The following is a 21,443-nucleotide window of genomic DNA, read 5'->3' as shown; positions in this document are numbered from 1 at the left end:
TCTATATTTAATACTTCGTGCATACGTAATCATCGGACGGGACAAAAAGAGAGGTCCTATCCTCCGAGACCGGCCGGTACCTGCAGTTACTCCACCAACCCATCATCAGCCCGCCAAGCCGCGCGTGGCGTGACAGCCACCGGCACCGGCACCGGCCGGGACGACGCGACGCTGCATGTGCCAGGGCCAGCTTTCCGTGATCTGTCAGGAACGCCGCCTGCGGCCGGCCCGGGGTTATAGGTGTGTACTATGTGTTGGTGTACGTGACGGGGCCGGAGGAGGACGGCGACGGGGCGGAGAGCCCCCCGGGCACGCGGCGGCGACCAGGAAAAACGCGCCGCGCGGCATGTGCGGCGGCCGAGCCCCAGCCTCCTACCGGGAGACCTGAGACGCGCGCGCGGCCCCGTCAACAGGGTGACTGATGGTGGGTGGAGGTGGAGACGGAGACCGACCGACCGCGCCGCGCGCCCCTTCGGTTCGGCTGCACCTGCACACCGACCGCGCGCGCGCATCGCGTCGTGCCGTCGTCTGAAAACGAACCGAGTCGGTCCGCGATTCAGCAGTACTGTACACGTACAGTGCCACCCGACCCGACCATGGTCAGTCACAGCGTGAAGTGGATAGTTGGATCTGTCAGACGACTTAACAGCACTCAGCAGTCAGCACTAGTACGCAGTCAGTCGCGGCAGGTAAACAGTCAGATCGTGGATCTCGAATCTCACCAGGATTTGACCAATAATAACGGGAAAAATGCAGTACAGTATGCTCTGTCATTTCAGAAAAAGAATACACCTGGGTGGGTATTCATGTTCGGTTAAACTTCTTTATTTGTTTTTTTAAAAGAAAATCGAGATCGACTCATATCTGAGGTGGAGCTTTAAGCGCGAGCTATGCCAATAGGCTGACAGAGACTTGATGGGGTTATTAATCCATAATGAACTTGGATTTTACGGTTGATTTCACAAAGCAATATGCAGCTGTGTGTGAAACGAACGTGTCAAGTAGTAGTAGTATCGTAAAACTGAGAATACCAAGTTGTACATATGTGCACATATATACTTGCGGTTTAATCAAGAGACTGCAAGATGGCAACTTGGCAACGCTCAACAGTAAGCCACGACAATTCAACAGAGTATTCGAGTATAGCTTGTGAAATACTCCCTCCCTCACAAAATAGAAGACAACTTAGCCAAAGTGTCATCTGTTTTGGGACAGGATAAGCCCTTATACAAAAAGGGGGGAAAAATAGAGCACTACAAGCTCCACAGTATGAAGGCTGCTTCTATTAGTTCGCTTGTCTTATAATCCGTACTTTTCAGCTTATTTTTTCATCTAGAACCGTTTTTCTCTCGCAACAAATCAGCCGAAACAGTATTTCGACTTGTTTTTTCCGCCATGCAAACAGGTAGTTTGTAGGATTCGCAGTCGCAGGATGTCAAAACACAAACACATACATTTATTCGCTGTATTGAACAGGATACCACTTTATGCATGGCACCATTTGTTAACATCCAGTATCATAGCCAACAAAACTAAAAGTCGCAACATAGTAATGGTTTTAGCCTTGAAACAGTATCAAGGTAAGCAAGTACAAAATTATCCAGCAGCCTATGATGATTATAAAAGAAACCTCATCGAGGCTCAAAAGGAACAGGCATGAAAATTTGACCAAACCGTATGGAAACACCACTCTCCTCTCCATACAAACCAACACCTAGCAAGATTCATATCTGAGGCACCTTAACTTAGGTGTGCCATCATTTGCAAAGCATTCTTGGCAGTCGATCAGTTCAACTCGCTGGTGGCGGCGGTGGAGGCATTGATCTTGCCAATCCAACCCAAGCAAAAATGCCAGCGCCAAGGATCACCCATCCTAAAACATCGTACCAGAAGTCACTATCCTTCTTCTTCCTTGATTGCTGCAAAGCATAATGCTGTCAGCTTAAATAGGGTTGCATAGACACAGGGTAAGGCATGCATTAAACCACATATCATATGAAATCAGCAAACTATAAAATGCCAAAACTGATTTAGCTCTGCCACATTCCAGTTCATAGTGCACAAATCAAACAGAAAGTTTCTATACAGTATATATACAGCAGAAATACCAGTTTAAAAAGCATTCTGACTTGTAATGAGAACAGTGTACAAAACAAAACAAAAATAAGATCAAGGAACAGACTACTCATGAAAGATCTCATCATCATGCTCGCTGTGGACAAAGAACAGTCCACAATGCATTTTGTTCATACAAAACTAGCAAGCATCTTCATTAATGTCTGAAAATATTTAGCATACTCAATTACCAACCAGTGTTACGAGGAATGCTTAATAAAGCAGCTGGACCAAAAAGGCAATTCATGCTCAAGAAATTTGGGATAAACTACATACTAAACCATATCATGAGCCTCCAATAGTAATAAATAAAAGGGTAGAAAACACAAAAAAAATGGTAGACATTAACCGACATGGAACTTTTCTGAAGTCAGTCTGACAAGCGTTTAAGTAGTTTCTAGGAACAAGATAAGGTTGAGTACCCTTGGATTTGAGGCTGAGGATGCTTGTGTCACCGCTTGAGAAACCATCTGCCTCTGGATCTCCAAATGCAGTTCAGGTGCCTGGGATAATCGGAAGCAAATGTCACTAGAATGATACACATGCATTATCGCTAACCACTTATAACAGCCTGATTGAACATACTGTAAAAGATTGATAGCTGAAAGTGTCCAAATCTATTTTTAGCATTGTGTAACAAATATAGAAACTAATAAGTAACAAGCTGAAACAGCACTCCTGATTATTTGAAACTCAAACCCAGTATTAATAAGAAAATAAGTTTAGACTCAGTAGCATGGATGGTCCATAGTTTACCATCATTCAGGAATCAGGACATGGAAATACTGCTGAACAGAAAGGAGAAAAGAACCCACCTTCATTGACAAGTCTAAAGACTTCCTGTACAGCTCATTTGCAGGTTCCTACAAACAGCAGGTCTGAACTTTAGTTTCCAGTCAAACCAAATTGCACACGACATTGCAGCAGAAACGGAAGTTTTTTGGAAAGAAAAAGGCAAAATCATAGCTCTTTCATGGATATTCTGCCAGATGCTTGCATGACAACCTGACTGCATGTGGCTCAAGCTCCATGCGAACAGGTCTGCAGGTCAGCCAGTGTCACCAGGAACATGGTACATTGCCATGTTCCTCGTCCCAGGAACGCAGGAACAAGAAAAATCTCATCCCCCCAGTGGAAAATAAAAAAAACTTTCTCAAAGAGCGTACTACATTCCTCAATCCCTATTCCACAACCCAATCGTACCAGGAACTTTGTGACTATGGGTCAGCCCAGATAAAAGGAACGGTGTAAATGTGTTCGAATTTAGCTACCACAATAACGGCCTACACATACCACATCAACAGCCTTCTGGAAACACCCGGTTGCCTTTACAAAGAACTCATTAGCTATTGCAGTGTCTGGAGTGAAGAATCCATGAGAGGTCTGAGCATTTCCCAAGCACCAGAGTGCATCGGCCTTGTTGGGATCAATTTGCAGTGCCTCCTCCAGCTTGGCTTCGGCATCTGTAACAACATTCATTCAATTAGTACCACCTTCACTGTTCATTAACATCTACAAAGTGGCAGAAACCTAGACATACTCACAGCTCATTGTAATCCTATACATGAACTCTAAATAGTAATAACATTTAAACATATAACACTTTGAAGTATGAAAATTTGCATTCATGAAATCTTATACTCACAGCACAACACAATAGGCATTCATGAAATATGAAAATCTGCATCTCGCATATGACTAAATATGGATAACAAGTGAGCAATCAAAATAACACTTTGAAGCAAGAAACCATAACAAATATGAATGACGTTACAATATGCTTCAGGCTTCACAAGTTCACAGTACCAAATGAGCAAACAACAAAAAACTGGGAAGCAATAAACCAGTCCCCAGATGATACATAAGCAATATAAGCCACCTGAATTGTTAGTAACAACTGACTGCTGATTCTTAAAAAATGCCACAGATTTTGGTAGAAAGGATGCACCACACACAACACAAACAAATTCCAGTAACAGCTTCAATGTGCTATCAGAAAATTTCTAGCGAATACCCATGACACTGGTGAATATATGACAAAAGAGCACTGAAAAAGAGTAAAGCACTTGATACATAAAAGGAAGGGACTAAAAATCACACAAACAAAAGCCATCCTAGTTAATTGAAACAGCACCAGCACAGCAACATTTTTCAGAGCATAATAGCAGCTGAGCCAACAAATTTCCTAAATGTCTGGGCCAGCAACACAGTGAATCAATCGGCAAACGTTAAGAGGGGTCAACACTGCCGCCATAAGGGCCTAACATATGACGACGAGGATTCAACTATGGATTTATGAATTCGTAAAGCACATATTGAGATCCTAAGATCATTAGCCGGTAGTGCACCAATAAATCCTATAAAAAAACTACAAGTAGTGCATCGAATAACCCAATCAAAAACAAGAAGAATCCTCTAATCTGAGGAAGCAATACCTTCAAGGAGCTTGAGGCCCTCGGGGCCGGCCCGCACCTGCGACAGCTCCAGCAGCGCGCCGCCCCATCGCGTCAGGTTCTGCGCGCGCACAAGGAACACACAACCAGATCACATCGTACAGGGTTTGATCCAAGCGGCGGGAAAGCGAACGGGGAGAGGAGAGCTCGAGATGCATCGTACGTCGGCGTCGTTGGGGTTCTGCTCGTACACGGCCTCGGAGTTCTTGCAGGCCATCTCGAAGAAGAACAGCCGCTCCGCATCGCTCATCCCTCCCATCTCCATGGCGGCCGGGGGCGGGGTTCGTCGCTCCGGCGGCGGGATCCGATTCGGGGGTTAGGGTTTTAGGCTCTCCTCTCCCTGTGCCCCGTCTGGCTTAGATTTGGGGAGGGCCGGAGCGGTGGGGGGCGATGGGGACGTGGCGTGCTGGTTGTGTAGTCCCTTGTACGAGAGGAGTTGGGGATCGACACGGCCACAGTTGGACGGGATGACTTGCGAAAGGGGTTGAAGGGGAAAATATCTCTTGGCCCAGCTCAGCGGCTGAAGCACTAGAATTGAGCCCAGTTGGCAAAGGCTCCGTTGTTAAGAGAAGGAAAAAAAAGGCCCAGTTCGTCTCATAGTTTTCGCTGGCCCGTTTATTGTCCTCCCTTCCAGAACTCTTTAACAAACTAATATTTTTAATATAAAATTGAAAACTACAGAACCCACCGTTGTTAACAAACTCTAGAAATTGTAGTAGCCCGTCGATATTTCACATTTGGGAAGGTGGGTTGTCGGTCTTCCGATGCTCAATATAAGCCCAATGTTTCTAAGCAGCGAGAGGACCTATGGGCTTCCTGGTTGTCGATTATATTATTTTCCCTTTATTTCCTAGCATATTTTTATCCAAAAGACCAAAATAAAATATTTTTAGACCTTAAAAACCATGCAATTTTTTAAGTAGACAGTAAAAAACAAGGACGATCTATTTTCATACATCTGGCATCACAGATTTTGTATTTTTTTAAATAAAAAATCTTCCTAGAATGGAATGCTATATTTGAGTTTTTACTTAAGCTGTTTGGCCCCAAAATGGTTTATAAAAAAATGGGAAAAATAATCTAAAAATATGGTTCAAAATTAGTATTGTTGTGTAATTTTCTAGCATACTTCCTCCGTCCCAAAAAAGTGTGATGTTCTGCTATTTAAAATTTGTCCCAGAAAAAATGATGTTCTGAGTTTTAGACACGCTGTTGGCCCACAAATCCGGCGCCAAATTACCAATTGAGGTAAGCTATTGTTTGTTGCGATCTCTGCATGCTTGCATGCAGTGCGTCTTAATTAGGAATTAAACCACACGACATCCCTTATTTTAAGAGAATCATGTGTGGCATACTAAGGGTATTAGGAATATTTCTTTTCTCCACTAATATGTTTGAAAAATCCTAGAACATCACTTTTTTTGGGATGGAGGGAGTACATGATTTGATATGGAACTTTGTGATTTAAATTAATATCTGCCATCTATTTTTTAACATGTGATTTATTAAGAATCTTTGGGTTTCACTTGAGTACATGTACTAGGAAATTACATTAAAAACACTAATTTTTGAACCATGGATTTAGATGATTTTCATTGGATTTTTGGAACTATTTTAGGATCAAATAGGTTAACTCAAACTCAAATATATCATTCCGCCAAGAATTTTAATTTCAAAGCTACAAAAGTTATAATGCCAAATCTAAGAAAACTAGATCGTGGCTGATTTTTCACATCTATTTAGCAAAATGCATGGTTTTTTAGATGTCCTTTGATTTTGATCCATGAAAGAAGACACAAGTAAAGAGAACCTAAACTTGAGGTTGCTCAAATCTATCCTTATGACCTCTCATCAACCATGATCGGCCCACCTCCTTGCATGACTCTCGAGATCTTTCTATCAGGAGGTGCATAATACAAAGAACCTTCTTCATGTAATAACCAAGCAAAATCAGATTTCTTGTTATCCTTAGCACATGCCTCACACCCTTAAGTAGCATATCTTTAGCATCACCCAGCTTAACTTGATGCCACCTACTCCTATGGCACGACATGCTGAGCCCATCTCCCAAGTAAGTAAAACCATTGTTCTTCTCAGTTTGTGATGAGAACCACTCCTTATTCAGTGTTGCACAGGGGTGGATTCAGCGCTGGGCGGGTTGGGTTTGAGTCCTTAGCGTGTGATGAGAACCACTCCTTATTCAGTGTTTTGGGAATTTTCATGCTTTTGTTTTGGTTTTGGTGAATTTTTTTCTCACCTCATGTATGTAATTTTTGTGCTCATGAGTTTTGGTTGGGTTGGAACTCAAGTCATCCTAAGATTGGACTAACCCTCTCTCGAGTTTTGTAAATGATCTGGTGAACCGATCGAGACACCATTCATCGGGCATAACAATAAAAGCCGGGGTAAATTTTTTTTATATAAAAAACTCACACGTTCCAAATTATAAGACATTATGTTTTTTCTAAATACATTACTTTCATTATGTATCTAGAGATAGCATATATCTAAGTGCCATGAGCTGTGTAATTTGAAAATAACTAGGCTCGGCTAGCTATGGCTAAATCCTTGCATGTCCGGTAATAAGCCAAGCAACATCCACTCGTGCATGGAGATGCAGACGCAGGACACCAGCCACGCATGCCTGCAGAGGGCGTTCCTGCGACCCCGCGAAGCCGATGGCTAGGAGCGACACATCTGAGTATCTGAGATCCGCGCACGCCTCAGTTCTCGGCTGCACAAGCGAAGCGATGGACCAAAATAGCTCTGGTGGTCGGAATGGACACAGATTAGCTAGCGGCTAGCGCATGAATGAATGAAGAAAGAGAAGCAAGCAAGAAGAAACAGTAGGTGTACGTGGCGTGGCGAAGCAGAATCACCCGCCGGCAATTAAAAGCAGCGCGCGTGTAGAGAGAGATCGAGGCGGCCATGCAGGCGGTGCGGACGCGGCCGGAGCAGCGTGCGGAGGCGGCGGTGGTGGTGGAGGCGACCCCGCACGGGAGCGCGCGGTCGTGGAGCCCCGAGGCGGAGATCGGCATGCGGGTGGAGGACATCTGGGACAGCCTGGACGTGCAGCAGCGGCAGCTGAGCCACGGCGACAAGCTCAACAGCTGCTTCGACAGCATCCCCGTCGCGTCGTTCCCACACACCTTCGACGGCGCGCAGCTGGTGGAGATCCCCTCCGACGCCACGCTCGCCGAGGCCTTCGACATCCTGTCCCGCAACAGGATCATCAGCGCGCCCGTCAGGAACGTGGACGCGCCCGAGGACGCCAGCTGGATCGACCGCTACATCGGCATCGTCGAGTTCGCCGGCATCGCCGTCTGGCTGCTCCACCAGTCTGAAGCCGCGGCGAAGGCCGACGACGTAGGCGCCGACGAGCTGGCAGCGAAGCTAGGCACCGTCACCCTCGAGGGTGCCGCCGCGGTCGCGTCCAAAGTGGCGGCGGTGGAGTCTGAAGGAGCCATCGCAGAAGTGTTTGGAGCACTGCCGTCTTCGGACCTGTTCAACAAGACAAAGGTGAAGGACATCTCCGGGTCGTTCCGGTGGGCGCCGTTCCTGGCGCTGCAGAGCTCCGACACGTTCCTCACCATGCTGCTGCTGCTGTCCAAGTACCGGATGAAGAGCCTGCCCGTGGTGGACATCGGCGAGGGCACCATCAGCAACATCATCACGCAGGCCGCCGTCGTGCACATGCTCTCCGAGTGCGTCGGCCTCCACTGGTTCGAGGAGTGGGGCACCAAGACGCTCTCCGAGATCGGCCTCCCCATCATGAGGCTCAGCAAGATCGTCAAGGTACACTACGCATCCCTGATTCAGAATCCCCCGATTTCCGTCGAGAAAAATCCCGGTGATGATCCGGTGAAATTATATTGGCAGGTTCGCGAGGACGAGCCGGCTCTCAAGGCCTTCCGGCTGATGAGGAGAAAAGGGGTCGGAGGCATACCGGTGGTGGATGATAGCGGCAGGGCGGTAGGCAGCATAATGATCAAGGATGTCAAGCATCTCCTTACGGCATCGGAGACAAACAGAGACTACAGGTCAGGTTTATATATGTGCTTTATTTACATGGCAACATCATCAATATCAGAAACATTGTTACTAATGAGGATACAAAATTTGCTAAACAAAAAAAACTAAGAAGTGAGATGATGATAGACTACTTCATTCCATAAACCAAACACCCCCTTAGTGTATGAACATGAAAGGAGATGTATATTGAGCCATAGAACAGTTCAAAACAACCGTAAAATTAAACAACAGAAGACAAGTACGCTAAACAATTACCACTTGCAGGACCCTAACAGCAAAAAAATTCATTGCGAACGCGAGGCAGAGCTCCGGCGAAAGGCAAATGAGCATCATAACGTGCAGTAGAGGGGACAGTATCAAGGACATAATACTGAAGCTGGATGCAGAGAAGAGGCAGAGGATCTACGTGATCAACGAGGAAGGGAACCTGGACGGCTTGATCACCCTCAGAGATATAATCGCCAAGTTGGTGTATGAACCGCCTGGCTACTTTGGGGACTTCTTCAATGGTGTCATCCCTCTACCATCGAACAGCAGGATCTGAAAAAGTTAGTCAGATCAGGAAATCCTTTTTTACCTTGCTCTCTGTTTACTCCCCTTCTCTGCAGAAGTTGGTAACTTCCTTTCCATTTCTAGTGTCCATAAATTTTTAGTGAACTTCCTTCGTCTATAATTATCACTTATGTAGATGAATAATGATAGCTTGTCATAATGCTTCCATGTGTGGCTCTGTTCATGTTTATGTTAAACAAGTTCGATGCCTGGAATTTAGCCATGCCAGCCTCACTTACCGCCTCCAGAGTATCATTTATCCTGTTCCTGAGACTAGGTACTAGCTTACTGCTTCTCCACTTACCTGGCATTTTTATCTATTGCTGAATCCAAAGGGATTTCAAGTTTCATTCCATAATATGACAACAACTTTTATGTTAAAGATATCATTCCTCTTTCCCCCCTTTCCTTTTGTTTCTATTTATCATTCGCTAGAATTTTCTCATTAATTACCATCAGCCGTTTTAATTTAGGAAGCACATCTTTTCTTTATTTCCCTGCAGATTTTTCGATCTCAATTTATTGTCAACCAAGAAAAAAGGTTTCCTAGATTTTAAGATTTTTTTGGTTTATCATCTGTTGGAATTTTCTCACTGATTACTCTCAACATCTTCAATATATGAAGCACATCTTATCCTTCTGTTCAGAAAATTTCATATCAATTTACTGCATAAATCAAAAAGGTTTTCTCGTTTTACGTCCTACTGACGTAGGAGGTACTCTACCTTTCCCTAACTACAAATCTCTAACATGTATATGTGCATTAGGCAATATAAGAAACTATGATTAGGCAGGTTATTATTCTACTCTATCAGCTATTTCCTCAAACAGTCAAACATCACAAGTTTTCTGTGTATGGTCAGTGCCTCAGTGATCTACAACAACAACAACAACAAAGCCTTTAAGTCCCAAATAAGTTGGGGTAGGCCTCAGTGATCTACAAGAGCAGGAAAAAAAATTATCAAAGTGCCAAACTACACAAATAAGGGAAAGGTCCCAATTTCAACAATTAGATAACAAATGTACAAAAACAAATGGAACCAAGTTGGATAAACAGAGAACATCATTTGCGAACTTACGAGTTTTAGAACATTGTAAACCATCATGAAAATGCTACTTTTACGATCAGAGATTGACAAGACAACGGGACCAATAGCAGTCGCATCAACTATATGTTTTGTTTATCATTAACGAATGAATATAACAGAAGGCTGCAACACACTATAAGAAAGGTTGCAACGAGGTAAATGTGAACATTACTGCTGGTAGGATTGTACATAAAAGTGCCAAGCACCAACATTCTTTTGAAGTCAAACAAGAGTCACGAGATGTTACAATCGGCAAAAGAAGGGTAAAATGTAAGAATTGCAATTACACAGCTCATGGCAGATGCAGTTGTCATAATTCCATGTGCAAGCCTCAATGATGTCACCACTCACCATGATTGGATCAAGGATGACAAGCTAGCTAAAGTATTCAATTCAGGTTGCTTTGTAGTTCACACAGTTTCTGTCAGTTCAGGAGAAGCTTATATTTCCATCTTCAGACCTTCAAAAGATGTTTGAAGGTCAAGTTCCCTGTACAGTATAGTGCCAAGAAATTTGGAAGGGGACTTGGAACTAGCATCATCAAAATTTGCATGGGTCTTGAGGTTGCATAGTTGATATGAACATCCCTGGACATCGAAAGGGTCATAATAGTGAGTTTCTTGTTCAGACTGATGGAACGATAAGTGATTGAATTTGAAGGGAAAAAAAATCACCCCTTCATAAACTTTGCAATTGTCTTAAATCATGATCATAACTAATCTATGATGGACAATATACCATGCCAATATTCTCTTCAATAACACATGAAACACAACTGAAATTAACAGTGTTTTAAAGGAATTGTGCAGGGCTCTGGCTAAACTGTTCTTCTCAGTTAACATGATATTCTCATTTTTCAAGGGATCAAAATGTGAAAGGATACCTTAGAGGATAAACTGTGGTTCTCAATTAACATGATGTTTGCAAGTGCTGGGTTCACAAGAAACATGTGCCCTTCTGAAAATAAGGCAGCTAGGACAAACAGCTAGAGGCAATTCATATCATAGCACTAAATGTTCAGTTCTCTAGGAGATTTTTTTTGGACTGTCCAGAGAAGCGTTAGCAAATTATTGTCAAACTGAGGTATCACAGGCTATCACTCAGTTAAGTACAAGAACTAGAAACTATTGAAGAATCTACAACAAATATTGCTTACCGAACTAGAAAACTACTTCAAATACTAGCTGTTTGCTGCGATTTCATGATCTATAAGGTAATCTAAAGATATAATTTCTGTAAAAACTACATAGCTGAGGTTAATTATAAAATGAAGGCCAAGGCACCGTCATGCTCTTACAGATTCAACGAAGCAAGCAAAATGAAAAGGTCAGACTGCATAACCTTCCAATAATACATCTGAATTATGTATGGAAACACAGCCTGGGAGTTAGCACTCACCTTGACCATCAAGCATTTGGCTTTCTCCCTTCAAAAAAATCTGAGACCTGGTTCTCCAAATCATCAGGGTTGTACTTTATATACCTTGCAGAACCCCTCCCTCCCTCTAGTTGTCCCCGAAATCTTCCAACAAATGAACGGTATGCTGGAAGAACCTTCTCGGAGATGGAAATCTTCAGCTCTTCTCTTAACTGAGGATCCACAACCCTCCATGATGTATGTGTCCTGTACAACTCCTCAAAGGCCAAGTTGAAGTTTTTGAATCTATCCTTCAATGCAGCCTTGAGTTGGCTTGATGAACCCATTGTGTGTGGAAGCCCATCGTCTCTCAGGCAAGCTAAAACCCTAGTCCATGACGACCGGAGATACCCTGTAGAGTATTGCCTTATCTGACCACGATGCTTGCGAATCCAGTTATCACCAAGCAATGTCTTGAGCTCTGAATCCTTCACCTTCTGCACAATATACAGCAGATTGTTCATCAAAAATATGTTCTGCAGGGCTTCATCCTCATACAGCCTTGATTTCTCATCAATCTTGCACTGTAGGTGTGTGATCAGCATGAGCACGCAGTGCCCCGATGGAGTCATGTTTGGATTATCAACCCCAGTCAGCTCAGTGTCCCAACATTCCAGAAGCTTATTTAGCGAGGCATTGTAATCCGCAAGCAGCCGCACATAGTTCATGACATAGCGGGTAAGGGGATGGATCTCCCCACCAGGCAGTGGTCTCCGAGAAGTCTCTCCCTGTATGGCATTAGCAAACTCTTCAATCGTGCCACGCACTGCATCCCCGAGCCGTACGAGTATTCCCTCAGCCTCCTCCTTGATGAAATCCTTTGCCTCACCGGAGAACAAACCCTCAAGCTCTGGCAGCACCTCAGCTAGCGCCTCATACATACCAAGGATGCGGAACAGCTTCTCTGTTGACCTCTTCCCAATCGCAATGGCGTCACCAAAATTGAGCATCTGCAGGACACAGCCCTTGGCTGCCTCAGTGAAGCACTCCTCCTCAGCGTTAGGGTCGGCCGCAAGGATCTGGCTGCAGATGCGGCGCTCCTCAGCAAGGAGGCCCCGGACAACGACCATGAGCGCCTGGATCCACTTCTTCATCTTGCCGTCAAGCACGCCCCACTCCACCCGCTGCACCTCCTCGAGGCTCATCTTGTCGACCCCAAGCACGGCGAGGCATTCCATGAGCGTGTCCCGGCGCACCTCCCCGTAGACCTGGCACAGCTCGGGCGCGTAGCCTGCGCGCAGCATGACGTCGGCGATGTCCCTGAGGGCGCTGACGGTGTCAGGGGCGATGAGGTAGGGCGAGATCTCGTCGTCGGAGGCGGAGCTCCTGCCGCCCTGCTGCTCGTCTCCCCCCTCGTTGGCGGCGGCGTGGTGCTGGGCGAAGGAGGGGCAGTCAAGGTCTACGGCGGAGGAGTTGAAGGAGGGCACCGTGAGCGAGAGCCGGCGGAGGAGCGACGCCTGGAGGTCCTCGGCGGCGAGCGGCGGCGCCCCGCGGACAAGCAGGTGGCGGAACTCGTCCTCGAGCCGCGCCATGGCGGCCTGCAGCGCGGCGTCGGCGCGCTGGCCCGGCGCGCGGGCGAGGCAGGCGGCCGCGGCGAGGTACTCCTCGGCGTCCTCGCGCGAGTCGAACACCAGCGCGTCCCCGGCGGCGGGGGACTCCCAGCGCTCGATCGCCTCGGCCGCCGCGTCCCACTCCGCCTCGGCCCGGGCCACGGCGTCATCCTCGTCGGGGTCGGGGTCGCGCTCGTCCCCTTCCCCCTGGGAGGTCCCCTCCTCCGCCTCCAGGATGGAATCGACGGCAGCGGCGGAAGGGGGAGGGGGGAAGAGGTCGGACATGAGCGAGAGGCGGTTGTCGAAGCCGGAGAGGATGCGGATCATGTCGTCGGCGGCGTTCTTGGAGCTGGCGAGCGACTTGACGATGTGCTGCGCCGCCGCAATCACCTTCTCCTGCCCGTCCGGCGGCGGCGCCGCCGCCATCCTCGACTGCCGCTGGATTTCGGCGGCTGCTGGGGGGTGGGGGGAGGAGAGGAATGGACGGGGAAGCGAAAATGGAGTCGACTAATCTGCCCGCTGTGCTGAGCTGGCTGGGCGGTTTTGAATGGGTCCACGGCTGGTTTGCTAGCATTGCAATGGGCTGTCTCATCAGATATCGCTCGCTTTTGATCGTACGGACGGGATTCGTTTGGGTAGGGCTGTGCCTGACGGCCTGCGGTGCGGCTGCGGCCTGCCTGACTCTGAGTAAAGATGAAAACGGACGGAATCGAACGGAGAACTCCTCAATCATTTTCTACTTTTACATTTAATACGAAAACGAAAACGAAAGCGGACAAACTAAACATGAAAACGAACACGAACTTACGGAATATCGAGAATTTCGAAAACGAAACAATTCGAGCGGAATTATATCGAACACGGTCGGTATACGAAAACTCAATACGGAATACCGACCCGTAGACCAAGTGCATGACTAAGTACATACATGATCAAGTTCAAGTGCATATAATAATTAACAAGTGCATATTATAGAAACATGAACTCGAACTGAGTCAGAATAATTTTATTAATCTTTTTAGAATAGATGTAGTATTTTATTTTAAAGATTTATTCAGATTTTTCTTTTGAGTAACAAAGATTTATTCGGCTGATGCAAAAACTATCAAATGATTGACTTTGCAGGTGGGGGTTAAACCGATGAGCTTGATGGGCTATGGCCCAGGTGGGCTTTCGTGTAGATGCTGCCGGTTTCCTGACATTTAGCACCATCTCATGAGGTGAAGAGAAACGAGGCTGAGCGCCGTCTATAAGAGAGGGCAGCTGGCCACCAGTAGAAAGAACACAGCTGCGTGGTGAACAACTTGTAATTGGGCTGTATGACCTGTGCAGTTGGCCAATTTTCAATTCGGAATATTTCAAATTAAAAGTAGAAAAGTAGAAAACGGTCGGAAAAATGTCTAAACCGTTTTCTACTTTTACATTTGAAATACGAAACATCTGAAATGCGAAAGCGAAAACGGTAAAGTCGGACAAGAAAATACGGATTCGATCGGATTAAATATAAAAAAACGATGCGGTTCGGTTCGGGATATTTCCGTTCCGTTTTCATCCTTACTCCTGAGTGCCTGAATTTGTAATGCCCGTATGCTGCTCCTTCCTGCCTCTTGGTTTCTCTGTCGCCAAAAAGGATGCAGACTAAAATTTATGTCACATCAAATATTTAGATGCGAATAAAGAGCATTAAATATAGATTAATTACAAAACCAATTACATAGATGGATGCTAATTTTCGAGATGAATTTTTAAGCCTAATTAATCTATCATTAGCACATATTTACTGTAGCACCAAGTTGTCAAATCATGAACTAATTAAGTTTAAAAGATTCGTCTCGCCAATTAGTCGTAAGCTGTACAATTAGTTTCGTAATTAATTTATATTTAATATTCTGTATGTGTCAAATATTCGATGTGATAGGAATTTTAGAAGACGTGAAGGAACCAAACAGGCCTATGCATGCCACCGTCTGATACTCTGCTCCCTATGTAAAAAAAAACGCAATCCTATATTCCCTCCGTCCCAGAATATCTGTCTTTTTCGTTTCTCGAGAAACAACTTTAACAAAATATATATTAAAAAATATTAATATTTATGATATATAATTAGTATCATCGGAAAGATCTTTGAATCAGTTTTTTAATAAATTTATTTGGAGATACAAATATTGCTAGTATTTTCTATAAATCAAATCAAACTTGTGGCATGAAAATCGGAAACGACAATTAAATCGGGACAGAGGGAGTAGTTTTGAACCTGGAGACGTGGACGGAGGGAACTCATATCACAGCACGAGGATTCAGGATGCCCGTGAGTCACTTCAACAAAACTGCTAACAACTCCTGACATGTCAAATAGTAGGTAAACTGAGTCGTATCATGATTTCAAGTTCACGTCCAGACTTGTTCCTTTTCGTATTTTCACATATTCTGTTTTTACTCTTGTTCCTAACTATCCCGGTACCGGTCCTCGGTTACAAATGCAGAAATTACGTTTTCATCTGTAATCTCAACTTAACTAATAACATATGATATATTACAAAAAGTCACTTTTGTCATTCTATCTACTTCTATCCATATGTCCTACCAATAACAAATAGATGAATGGTATTATAAACAAAACCACCAATACATCCACCTCTTAGTGGATCCAAACAGAACCAAACTAATATGTAGTCAGATATTAGTTAGTTAGTCAATATTAACTATAGATTATTAGTTTCTAGTGCATTCAAATAGAGCCTAAGTCAATTGTTCTACATCATGACTACAAAATACCTCTCTTTTGTGTAATCAACCTAAATGTTTAAAGTGATTCCAGTATGGTTGTCTTGAAAGATACTTTCCTAAAGTATATATCTTTTATAAGTTTATAGATAATATAATAATATAAAAAGCCAGTAGTTAAACTTTAAAATAGTTGACTTTAGACAACATTGAGACCTCGCATATCTGTGACCCAGAAGTGTATCCATGTTTGTCCATTAATTACTTCATCCATCCAAAAAAAGACTTAACATTAGGATTTATTAAATTTCCTACAAAAACATGCTATTCTAACATTTACTTCATTTGCCTAAAACAAACATACATCTCGCTTCTAGTGAAGTCAACCAATCTAAAATTTGACTGAATTTATAAAACGTAGTTTTAACATTTGTATTTCTAAATAGGTTTACTAGAAAAACATATGGTGTGATTAATCAATAATGTTTATTTGATATCACAAACATTAATGTTCTTTTATATATGTGGTGCTTTGCCCTGTTGATTATCCTTTGTTAATCCAAAGGATATGAAACTTGGACCAATGGAGCTGCCAACCATATGCAGGGTGCCGATGCGCGATGCCTCTTGTGTTTAATCAACTGCTGAAATGCGAATTAGCTCGGGGAAAAGTCATTGAAAAGTTGCAACTTGAGCACTAAAGATATATTATATTATACTCCCCATCAGGCATGTATTACCAAGTACCAAGTCAACGGTATATAAAAGGCATGCCTATATAAAAACAGGCGAACAATGATGATCCCACAGAAGGTTCCTTTCATCCAATCTTTTCAGCAACCTCATTTCCACATGTCTAAACTAAAAAACAGGATGACCCAGATTCACATCCGATGCTTGGTCGTGTTTGCTTAACGACTAATGCAGGACCCTACAAACCAAAAGAAGGTTCCACCAGAGTGCACAGCAAGTTACCAGCCAAGGTGAAATTCAGTAGCGCCATCACGCTATAAGACAGCACATACTGATATAGTACACGCCAACATATTGAAACCTACTCCGTACGTTATTCAAGTCAACAGATTCAAAGTAGAAAACACTGAGAGGAACTGTATCTACCAGCACCAGAAATATATTTGAATACATTTAAACTTCCAGTATGTGAGTACAAAGAAGCTACAGATCCTATTTGTCAGGCATGTCTCCTCTGTAATGTTACTGTAAGTTTATTTGTCCCCTCTATTTTGTAGCATCAGGGGGGGAAATAGGAAGCCATCACAAAATGAGCCAAAAAAGGGTGATAATGTCAGTTTCCTGTCAGCAAATAGTTGTGGACTCGGTCCTTGGATCTTGAGATGAGCACTTGGTTCACAATGGACGATGACTGTGGTTTCCATAACGCATCGAAAATAACCAGGTCTAACAGCGGAAATGGTAATATGTACACTATTCACCAATTATTATCCCCACCAGTCTGGAATTTTTAGTCGTCTATTCCTGTGAATAGCAAGGTTAACTGCAGGGATTTTGTGCCTCACCTGCCTCCATATCATGTTCACCGCATCACCCTTCCTGGGGGGATACTGGAATTCATAATGATGAGAGACATTTTTAAGCTTCAACCACATATCAACCCACTTCTTTTTGGGGATCTGTCTGAGCTGGTTCAGCAAGTAATCAGGTCTTAGAGCTTCTTCAACTGAGAAGAAAAGGGAGAACTCACTGTAATCAATCTCATCTTCAAAAGGGAGCTCAATGCGACTGCTGACTATCACAGGAACACAATGACTGACTATGGCATCAAACAGGCGGCATGAGGAAGGAGTGTCCCCAGCAGGGTGAAGACAGAACTTTGACGACCTCATACCTTCTGTAGACTGTTAGGATCAAACAGATTTGTAAATTCCATGCTCTCTTATAAAGAAGCCTTAATAGAAAAATGTTAATATCACTAAGGAAAGGAGAGTAGAAATGAGAAAATTGACTTACTATTTTAATGCCGTCGCCCGTGGCAATGCTATTCTCAAAGCGCACCCCTTCCTTGCCTTTTAATATCTTCCCAAGTTTTGCCCGGATCTTCCCTTCCTGAAAAAATAAAATGAATGCTATAAACAAATTTAACCTTCAAGTTTTTTAATGCCTAGTCAAATTCCACTAAGGAGAAAAAAAGAGTGAACTAAACTAGCAAATTAAGACAGATCACAGAGAAGGGGCAGAGGGAGTTATTACAATCATAAATCAGTTCCATACATCTTTCCTGACAGTACGGCCTCGAAAGAAAAGCAGTGTATGACGAGCCTCAAATGGATCAGGTGGATCGTCATCAAGGAAGGAATCCACAACATGCACATATGGTGCCACAACATCTTTCCTCAGGGAAGCCAGCTCCTTTGTGTATCTCCCAAAGTCTGAAACTATTAGAATAGATGCATTCACCATTGCTCGCAGGAATCTGAAAGCATTAGGGTGATGCATAGGAATGACATGGTCACGGCCCGCAGACCGTTGCCAATGTTTAGACTTCCATAGAATGTCCACAATTTCAACCTGCAAGAAAACAATAGCAAGATAAGTATAAAACAGTACATTTTCACAATATTTTCCTAATGTTAAAATGGACTAGGACATTAGTATATTTTCACAAGGAAGGACACTGGATAATAGTGCCAATCCTGATTAACGAATAAACTCTAGAGGAGTATAGCAGACTATATTTATTTTATTTCTTACCATACATGCCTAGTGTTATGTGTTAGCTAAACAAACTTGGCACAGTGACATGGCAAAAATAAAAATTAGGTGACAAGAAAGTAGTGATATCTTCTTGGAATAAACTTTCTTTGTCTCAAGCACAAATTGCATTGTCAAATAGATCAAAAGGAAGCACCAGGGCATGGATTAAAAGTGTCTGTTCTCAGTGATGTTGAACAGTGGAACTCTTAGCTACTGCCTGTTCTGTTATCCTCGTAAAACTCTCTAAAACACCATCACAGCATGATTGGCACCTATAAGTCCATAGAGGTTGCTAGTAGTCATGCAGGCATGCAAATCAAGCTAGCTTCAGGACCCTGCTGCCCACAAGGAGCTAAATTCACTGGCCTTAACATATATGGCAAGCATCATACCATATACAGTGAATAATTTCTCCTACAGATTTAACCATATGTGCAAATCCTGTCAACCATAGAAAATAAGCAAAATGCACCATTCCCCATCTTAATTGTTTTTAGTTCTGCAGAAATATTATCCTTAGCAGTGATCAAGGTTTAATCACAAAAATCCTAAACTAAGAAACAGGTCACAGTAACTAAGTCCCAACAGTCCAGAACTAGCTCAACCTACGAGGACATCTGGCAGAGCAAAACAATACTTAAATTAGTACAGTGACATAAAAGATGCCATGCCAGTATGCCACATTATATTACCAAGGAAACAGGGACATTTGTCGACATATCAGAGAGATTCAGAATTTGAAAAGAAGTCTATTTCTTGATAGCATGGTTGATGGTAACAGAGCACCAACTGGTGAGAGAATTGTCAAAACGCCAACAGTTTGTTCCTCTGCGGAATATCTTTCATGTGCTTGTCTGTGTTCAATGGCTCAATGATTTTTGGTAGTGTTGTGGCTGTTCTAGTGGGCGTATTAGTGATTTAGTGCAGCTTTCACTGGGTAATTTTGGCTGCTTCTTAGCGTAGCAATTTGTGCAGAGCTGTCTCAATCTGAGCCTAATTAAATGGTAATCAATCGTAGGTCCCATGACAGCGCAGAATTATCAACAACCAATGAGCCAACAGAAAATAATAAGTAGGAGTAACCATCTGTACAGAGCTACTGTAGCATCTAAAAAAATATCTGTATGTGAATGTGATTAATGGCGGCACCTGCAGGAGGCGGTCGGCCTCGGTGTCGGGGTCGGTCATGTTGCGGCCGTGCACGTTGAAGCTGAGCGAGGAGAAGAAGGGCACGAAGAAGGCGTCGGCGGCGTCAGGATCCCGCACCCTGACGGCCTCCCTTCCCCCCTCCTCCGGTCCCGCGGCCCCGTCCTGGAGCGACGCCATCATCCAGTACTCCACGCTATGCTGGCGCCTGATCCCGCCCGCGGACGGCGGCCACGCGGGGAACCCCGCGCCTGCGGCGGCGGCGTCGGCCCCCATCATGGCGACGTGGAAGCGCGCGGGCAGGTCGTACATGAAGACGCGGAGCGGCGCGGCGGCGGCGGCGGCGGCGGGCGCGCACCTGGCGGAGAAGGGCTTGAGGTTGAGGAGGGTGGCGCGGGTGGCCGCGGGCGCCGCGGAGGAGGTGAGGTAGAGGAAGGCGGAGGGCAGCGCGACGAGGAGCAGCAGGAACGCCGCGCCCAGCGCCAGAGCGCGGCTGCTCGGCGCCCCCATGGCGCCCGCCGACCCCAATGGCGCCGCGCAGTGGGCACACCCGTTGGTTGGCTCGGCTGTGCTGTGCTTTCCGATGGTGGTGGTGGTGGTAAAGTAGTCGGGGATGGGAACTTGTCACTCGATGAGAACGGGTGGGTGGACCTGATGGAACGCTGAAACTGGAATGCAGGCACGATTGCACGTCTTCTAATGGTTTCTGCGGTTGATGATGCTATTTTTTTTTGTGTGTGTGTGTGAGAAAAATATTTTACCACGATTGATAAGCAGTTCCAGCGAAACAGGTGTAGCTTGATCTCGATCTGGCCACGGCGTGGACTTCAGTTCCAGACGCACGCAATCAACAACGGGATAAACTTTCGTGTTCGTCTTCCGTCGTTGCTCTGGTGTGCTATTGGAATGTGATGATTGGGCTGGGGCTGTTGGGAGTTTGGGTGGAGCAAACTGTGTCCGCTATCGAATTTGCGAATCTGCGATGGACGATGGCGACGGCTCTCTGCGCTCTTGTGCTCAGTGATCCGTCCGCTTCTGCTTGGATCGTGGCCACGGTGACTGACAGCTAACGGCCACGCGAGAAATTCAACGCTACTCCCTCCGTCCACGCGTGCACCAAAGTTGTCAGTGGCAGGCGACCTGAACCTGATAGAACCGGGAATCCATGAGTTGATCGCAAGAGATTCTCCAGCAGGACTACGAATTCAGGAAGTCTCCCCTCTTCATTATTTGACCAGTACCACGAGTCCACGATGCTCTAAATCCAAGGCAAGCTGCTACCAACCCGGTGGTCTCGACTGTCAGCTCAAAAGGTTTCTTTCCCAGTGATCAACTGGGCAACAACTTACCAGGGTAAGGAAACATTAGTTCTGGAAGGAAATATTAGTCCTGGAGCTAGTGCTTCTGACGATGATTAGAATTCAGAATGTTGGAGTACTTATCTTTGCTTGCAAAACAGGGGATACATGATGCTTACAGACACAGCAAGGAAAGTACAGGCAGTCACAGCACAGACAGGGGACGCGTTCCAGAGGGTTAAACGATTTCAAAGCACATGCCATACATTGTGTTGTGCAGATTCTCTAGCAAGTAAAATGCAAAGGTATCAGTCACATACTCGGGCAGCATGTTTC

The 21,443-nt window shown here is 44.8% G+C and overlaps 4 protein-coding genes across 4 annotated transcripts; 1 reads left to right on the top strand and 3 right to left on the bottom strand.

Annotated features, from left to right (window-relative positions):
• Positions 1 to 1,433: 1,433 nt before the first annotated feature.
• LOC136459707 (probable mitochondrial import receptor subunit TOM20) lies at positions 1,434 to 4,967 on the bottom strand. The gene is made up of 6 exons (XM_066459551.1): positions 4,732 to 4,967; positions 4,551 to 4,629; positions 3,409 to 3,578; positions 2,931 to 2,978; positions 2,538 to 2,618; positions 1,434 to 1,919 (listed from the first exon to the last, which is right to left on the bottom strand). Exons 1-6 carry the CDS (start codon positions 4,831 to 4,833, stop codon positions 1,791 to 1,793), a joined length of 609 nt encoding a protein of 202 aa, XP_066315648.1. The 5' UTR covers positions 4,834 to 4,967; the 3' UTR covers positions 1,434 to 1,790.
• Positions 4,968 to 7,273: 2,306 nt separating this feature from the next.
• LOC136459706 (SNF1-related protein kinase regulatory subunit gamma-1-like) lies at positions 7,274 to 9,386 on the top strand. Its single transcript, XM_066459550.1, has 3 exons — positions 7,274 to 8,363; positions 8,448 to 8,608; positions 8,865 to 9,386. The coding sequence occupies exons 1-3, from the start codon at positions 7,497 to 7,499 to the stop codon at positions 9,142 to 9,144; spliced, it is 1,308 nt and encodes a 435-aa protein (XP_066315647.1). The 5' UTR covers positions 7,274 to 7,496; the 3' UTR covers positions 9,145 to 9,386.
• Positions 9,387 to 10,690: 1,304 nt separating this feature from the next.
• LOC136459705 (exocyst complex component EXO70B1-like) lies at positions 10,691 to 13,746 on the bottom strand. The gene is made up of 2 exons (XM_066459549.1): positions 11,639 to 13,746; positions 10,691 to 10,827 (listed from the first exon to the last, which is right to left on the bottom strand). The coding sequence occupies exon 1, from the start codon at positions 13,630 to 13,632 to the stop codon at positions 11,647 to 11,649; it is 1,986 nt and encodes a 661-aa protein (XP_066315646.1). The 5' UTR covers positions 13,633 to 13,746; the 3' UTR covers positions 10,691 to 10,827; positions 11,639 to 11,646.
• Positions 13,747 to 17,042: 3,296 nt separating this feature from the next.
• On the bottom strand, positions 17,043 to 21,343 carry LOC136457027 (probable arabinosyltransferase ARAD1). Its single transcript, XM_066457068.1, has 4 exons — positions 19,813 to 21,343; positions 18,181 to 18,477; positions 17,920 to 18,015; positions 17,043 to 17,807 (listed from the first exon to the last, which is right to left on the bottom strand). The coding sequence occupies exons 1-4, from the start codon at positions 20,317 to 20,319 to the stop codon at positions 17,391 to 17,393; spliced, it is 1,317 nt and encodes a 438-aa protein (XP_066313165.1). The 5' UTR covers positions 20,320 to 21,343; the 3' UTR covers positions 17,043 to 17,390.
• Between the last annotated feature and the right edge of the window lie 100 nt (positions 21,344 to 21,443).

The sequence above is a fragment of the Miscanthus floridulus genome, chromosome 6, assembly GCF_019320115.1.
Source record: "Miscanthus floridulus cultivar M001 chromosome 6, ASM1932011v1, whole genome shotgun sequence".
Lineage (NCBI taxonomy): Eukaryota > Viridiplantae > Streptophyta > Magnoliopsida > Poales > Poaceae > Miscanthus > Miscanthus floridulus.
This window is presented reverse-complemented; position numbering and strand designations above follow the sequence as displayed.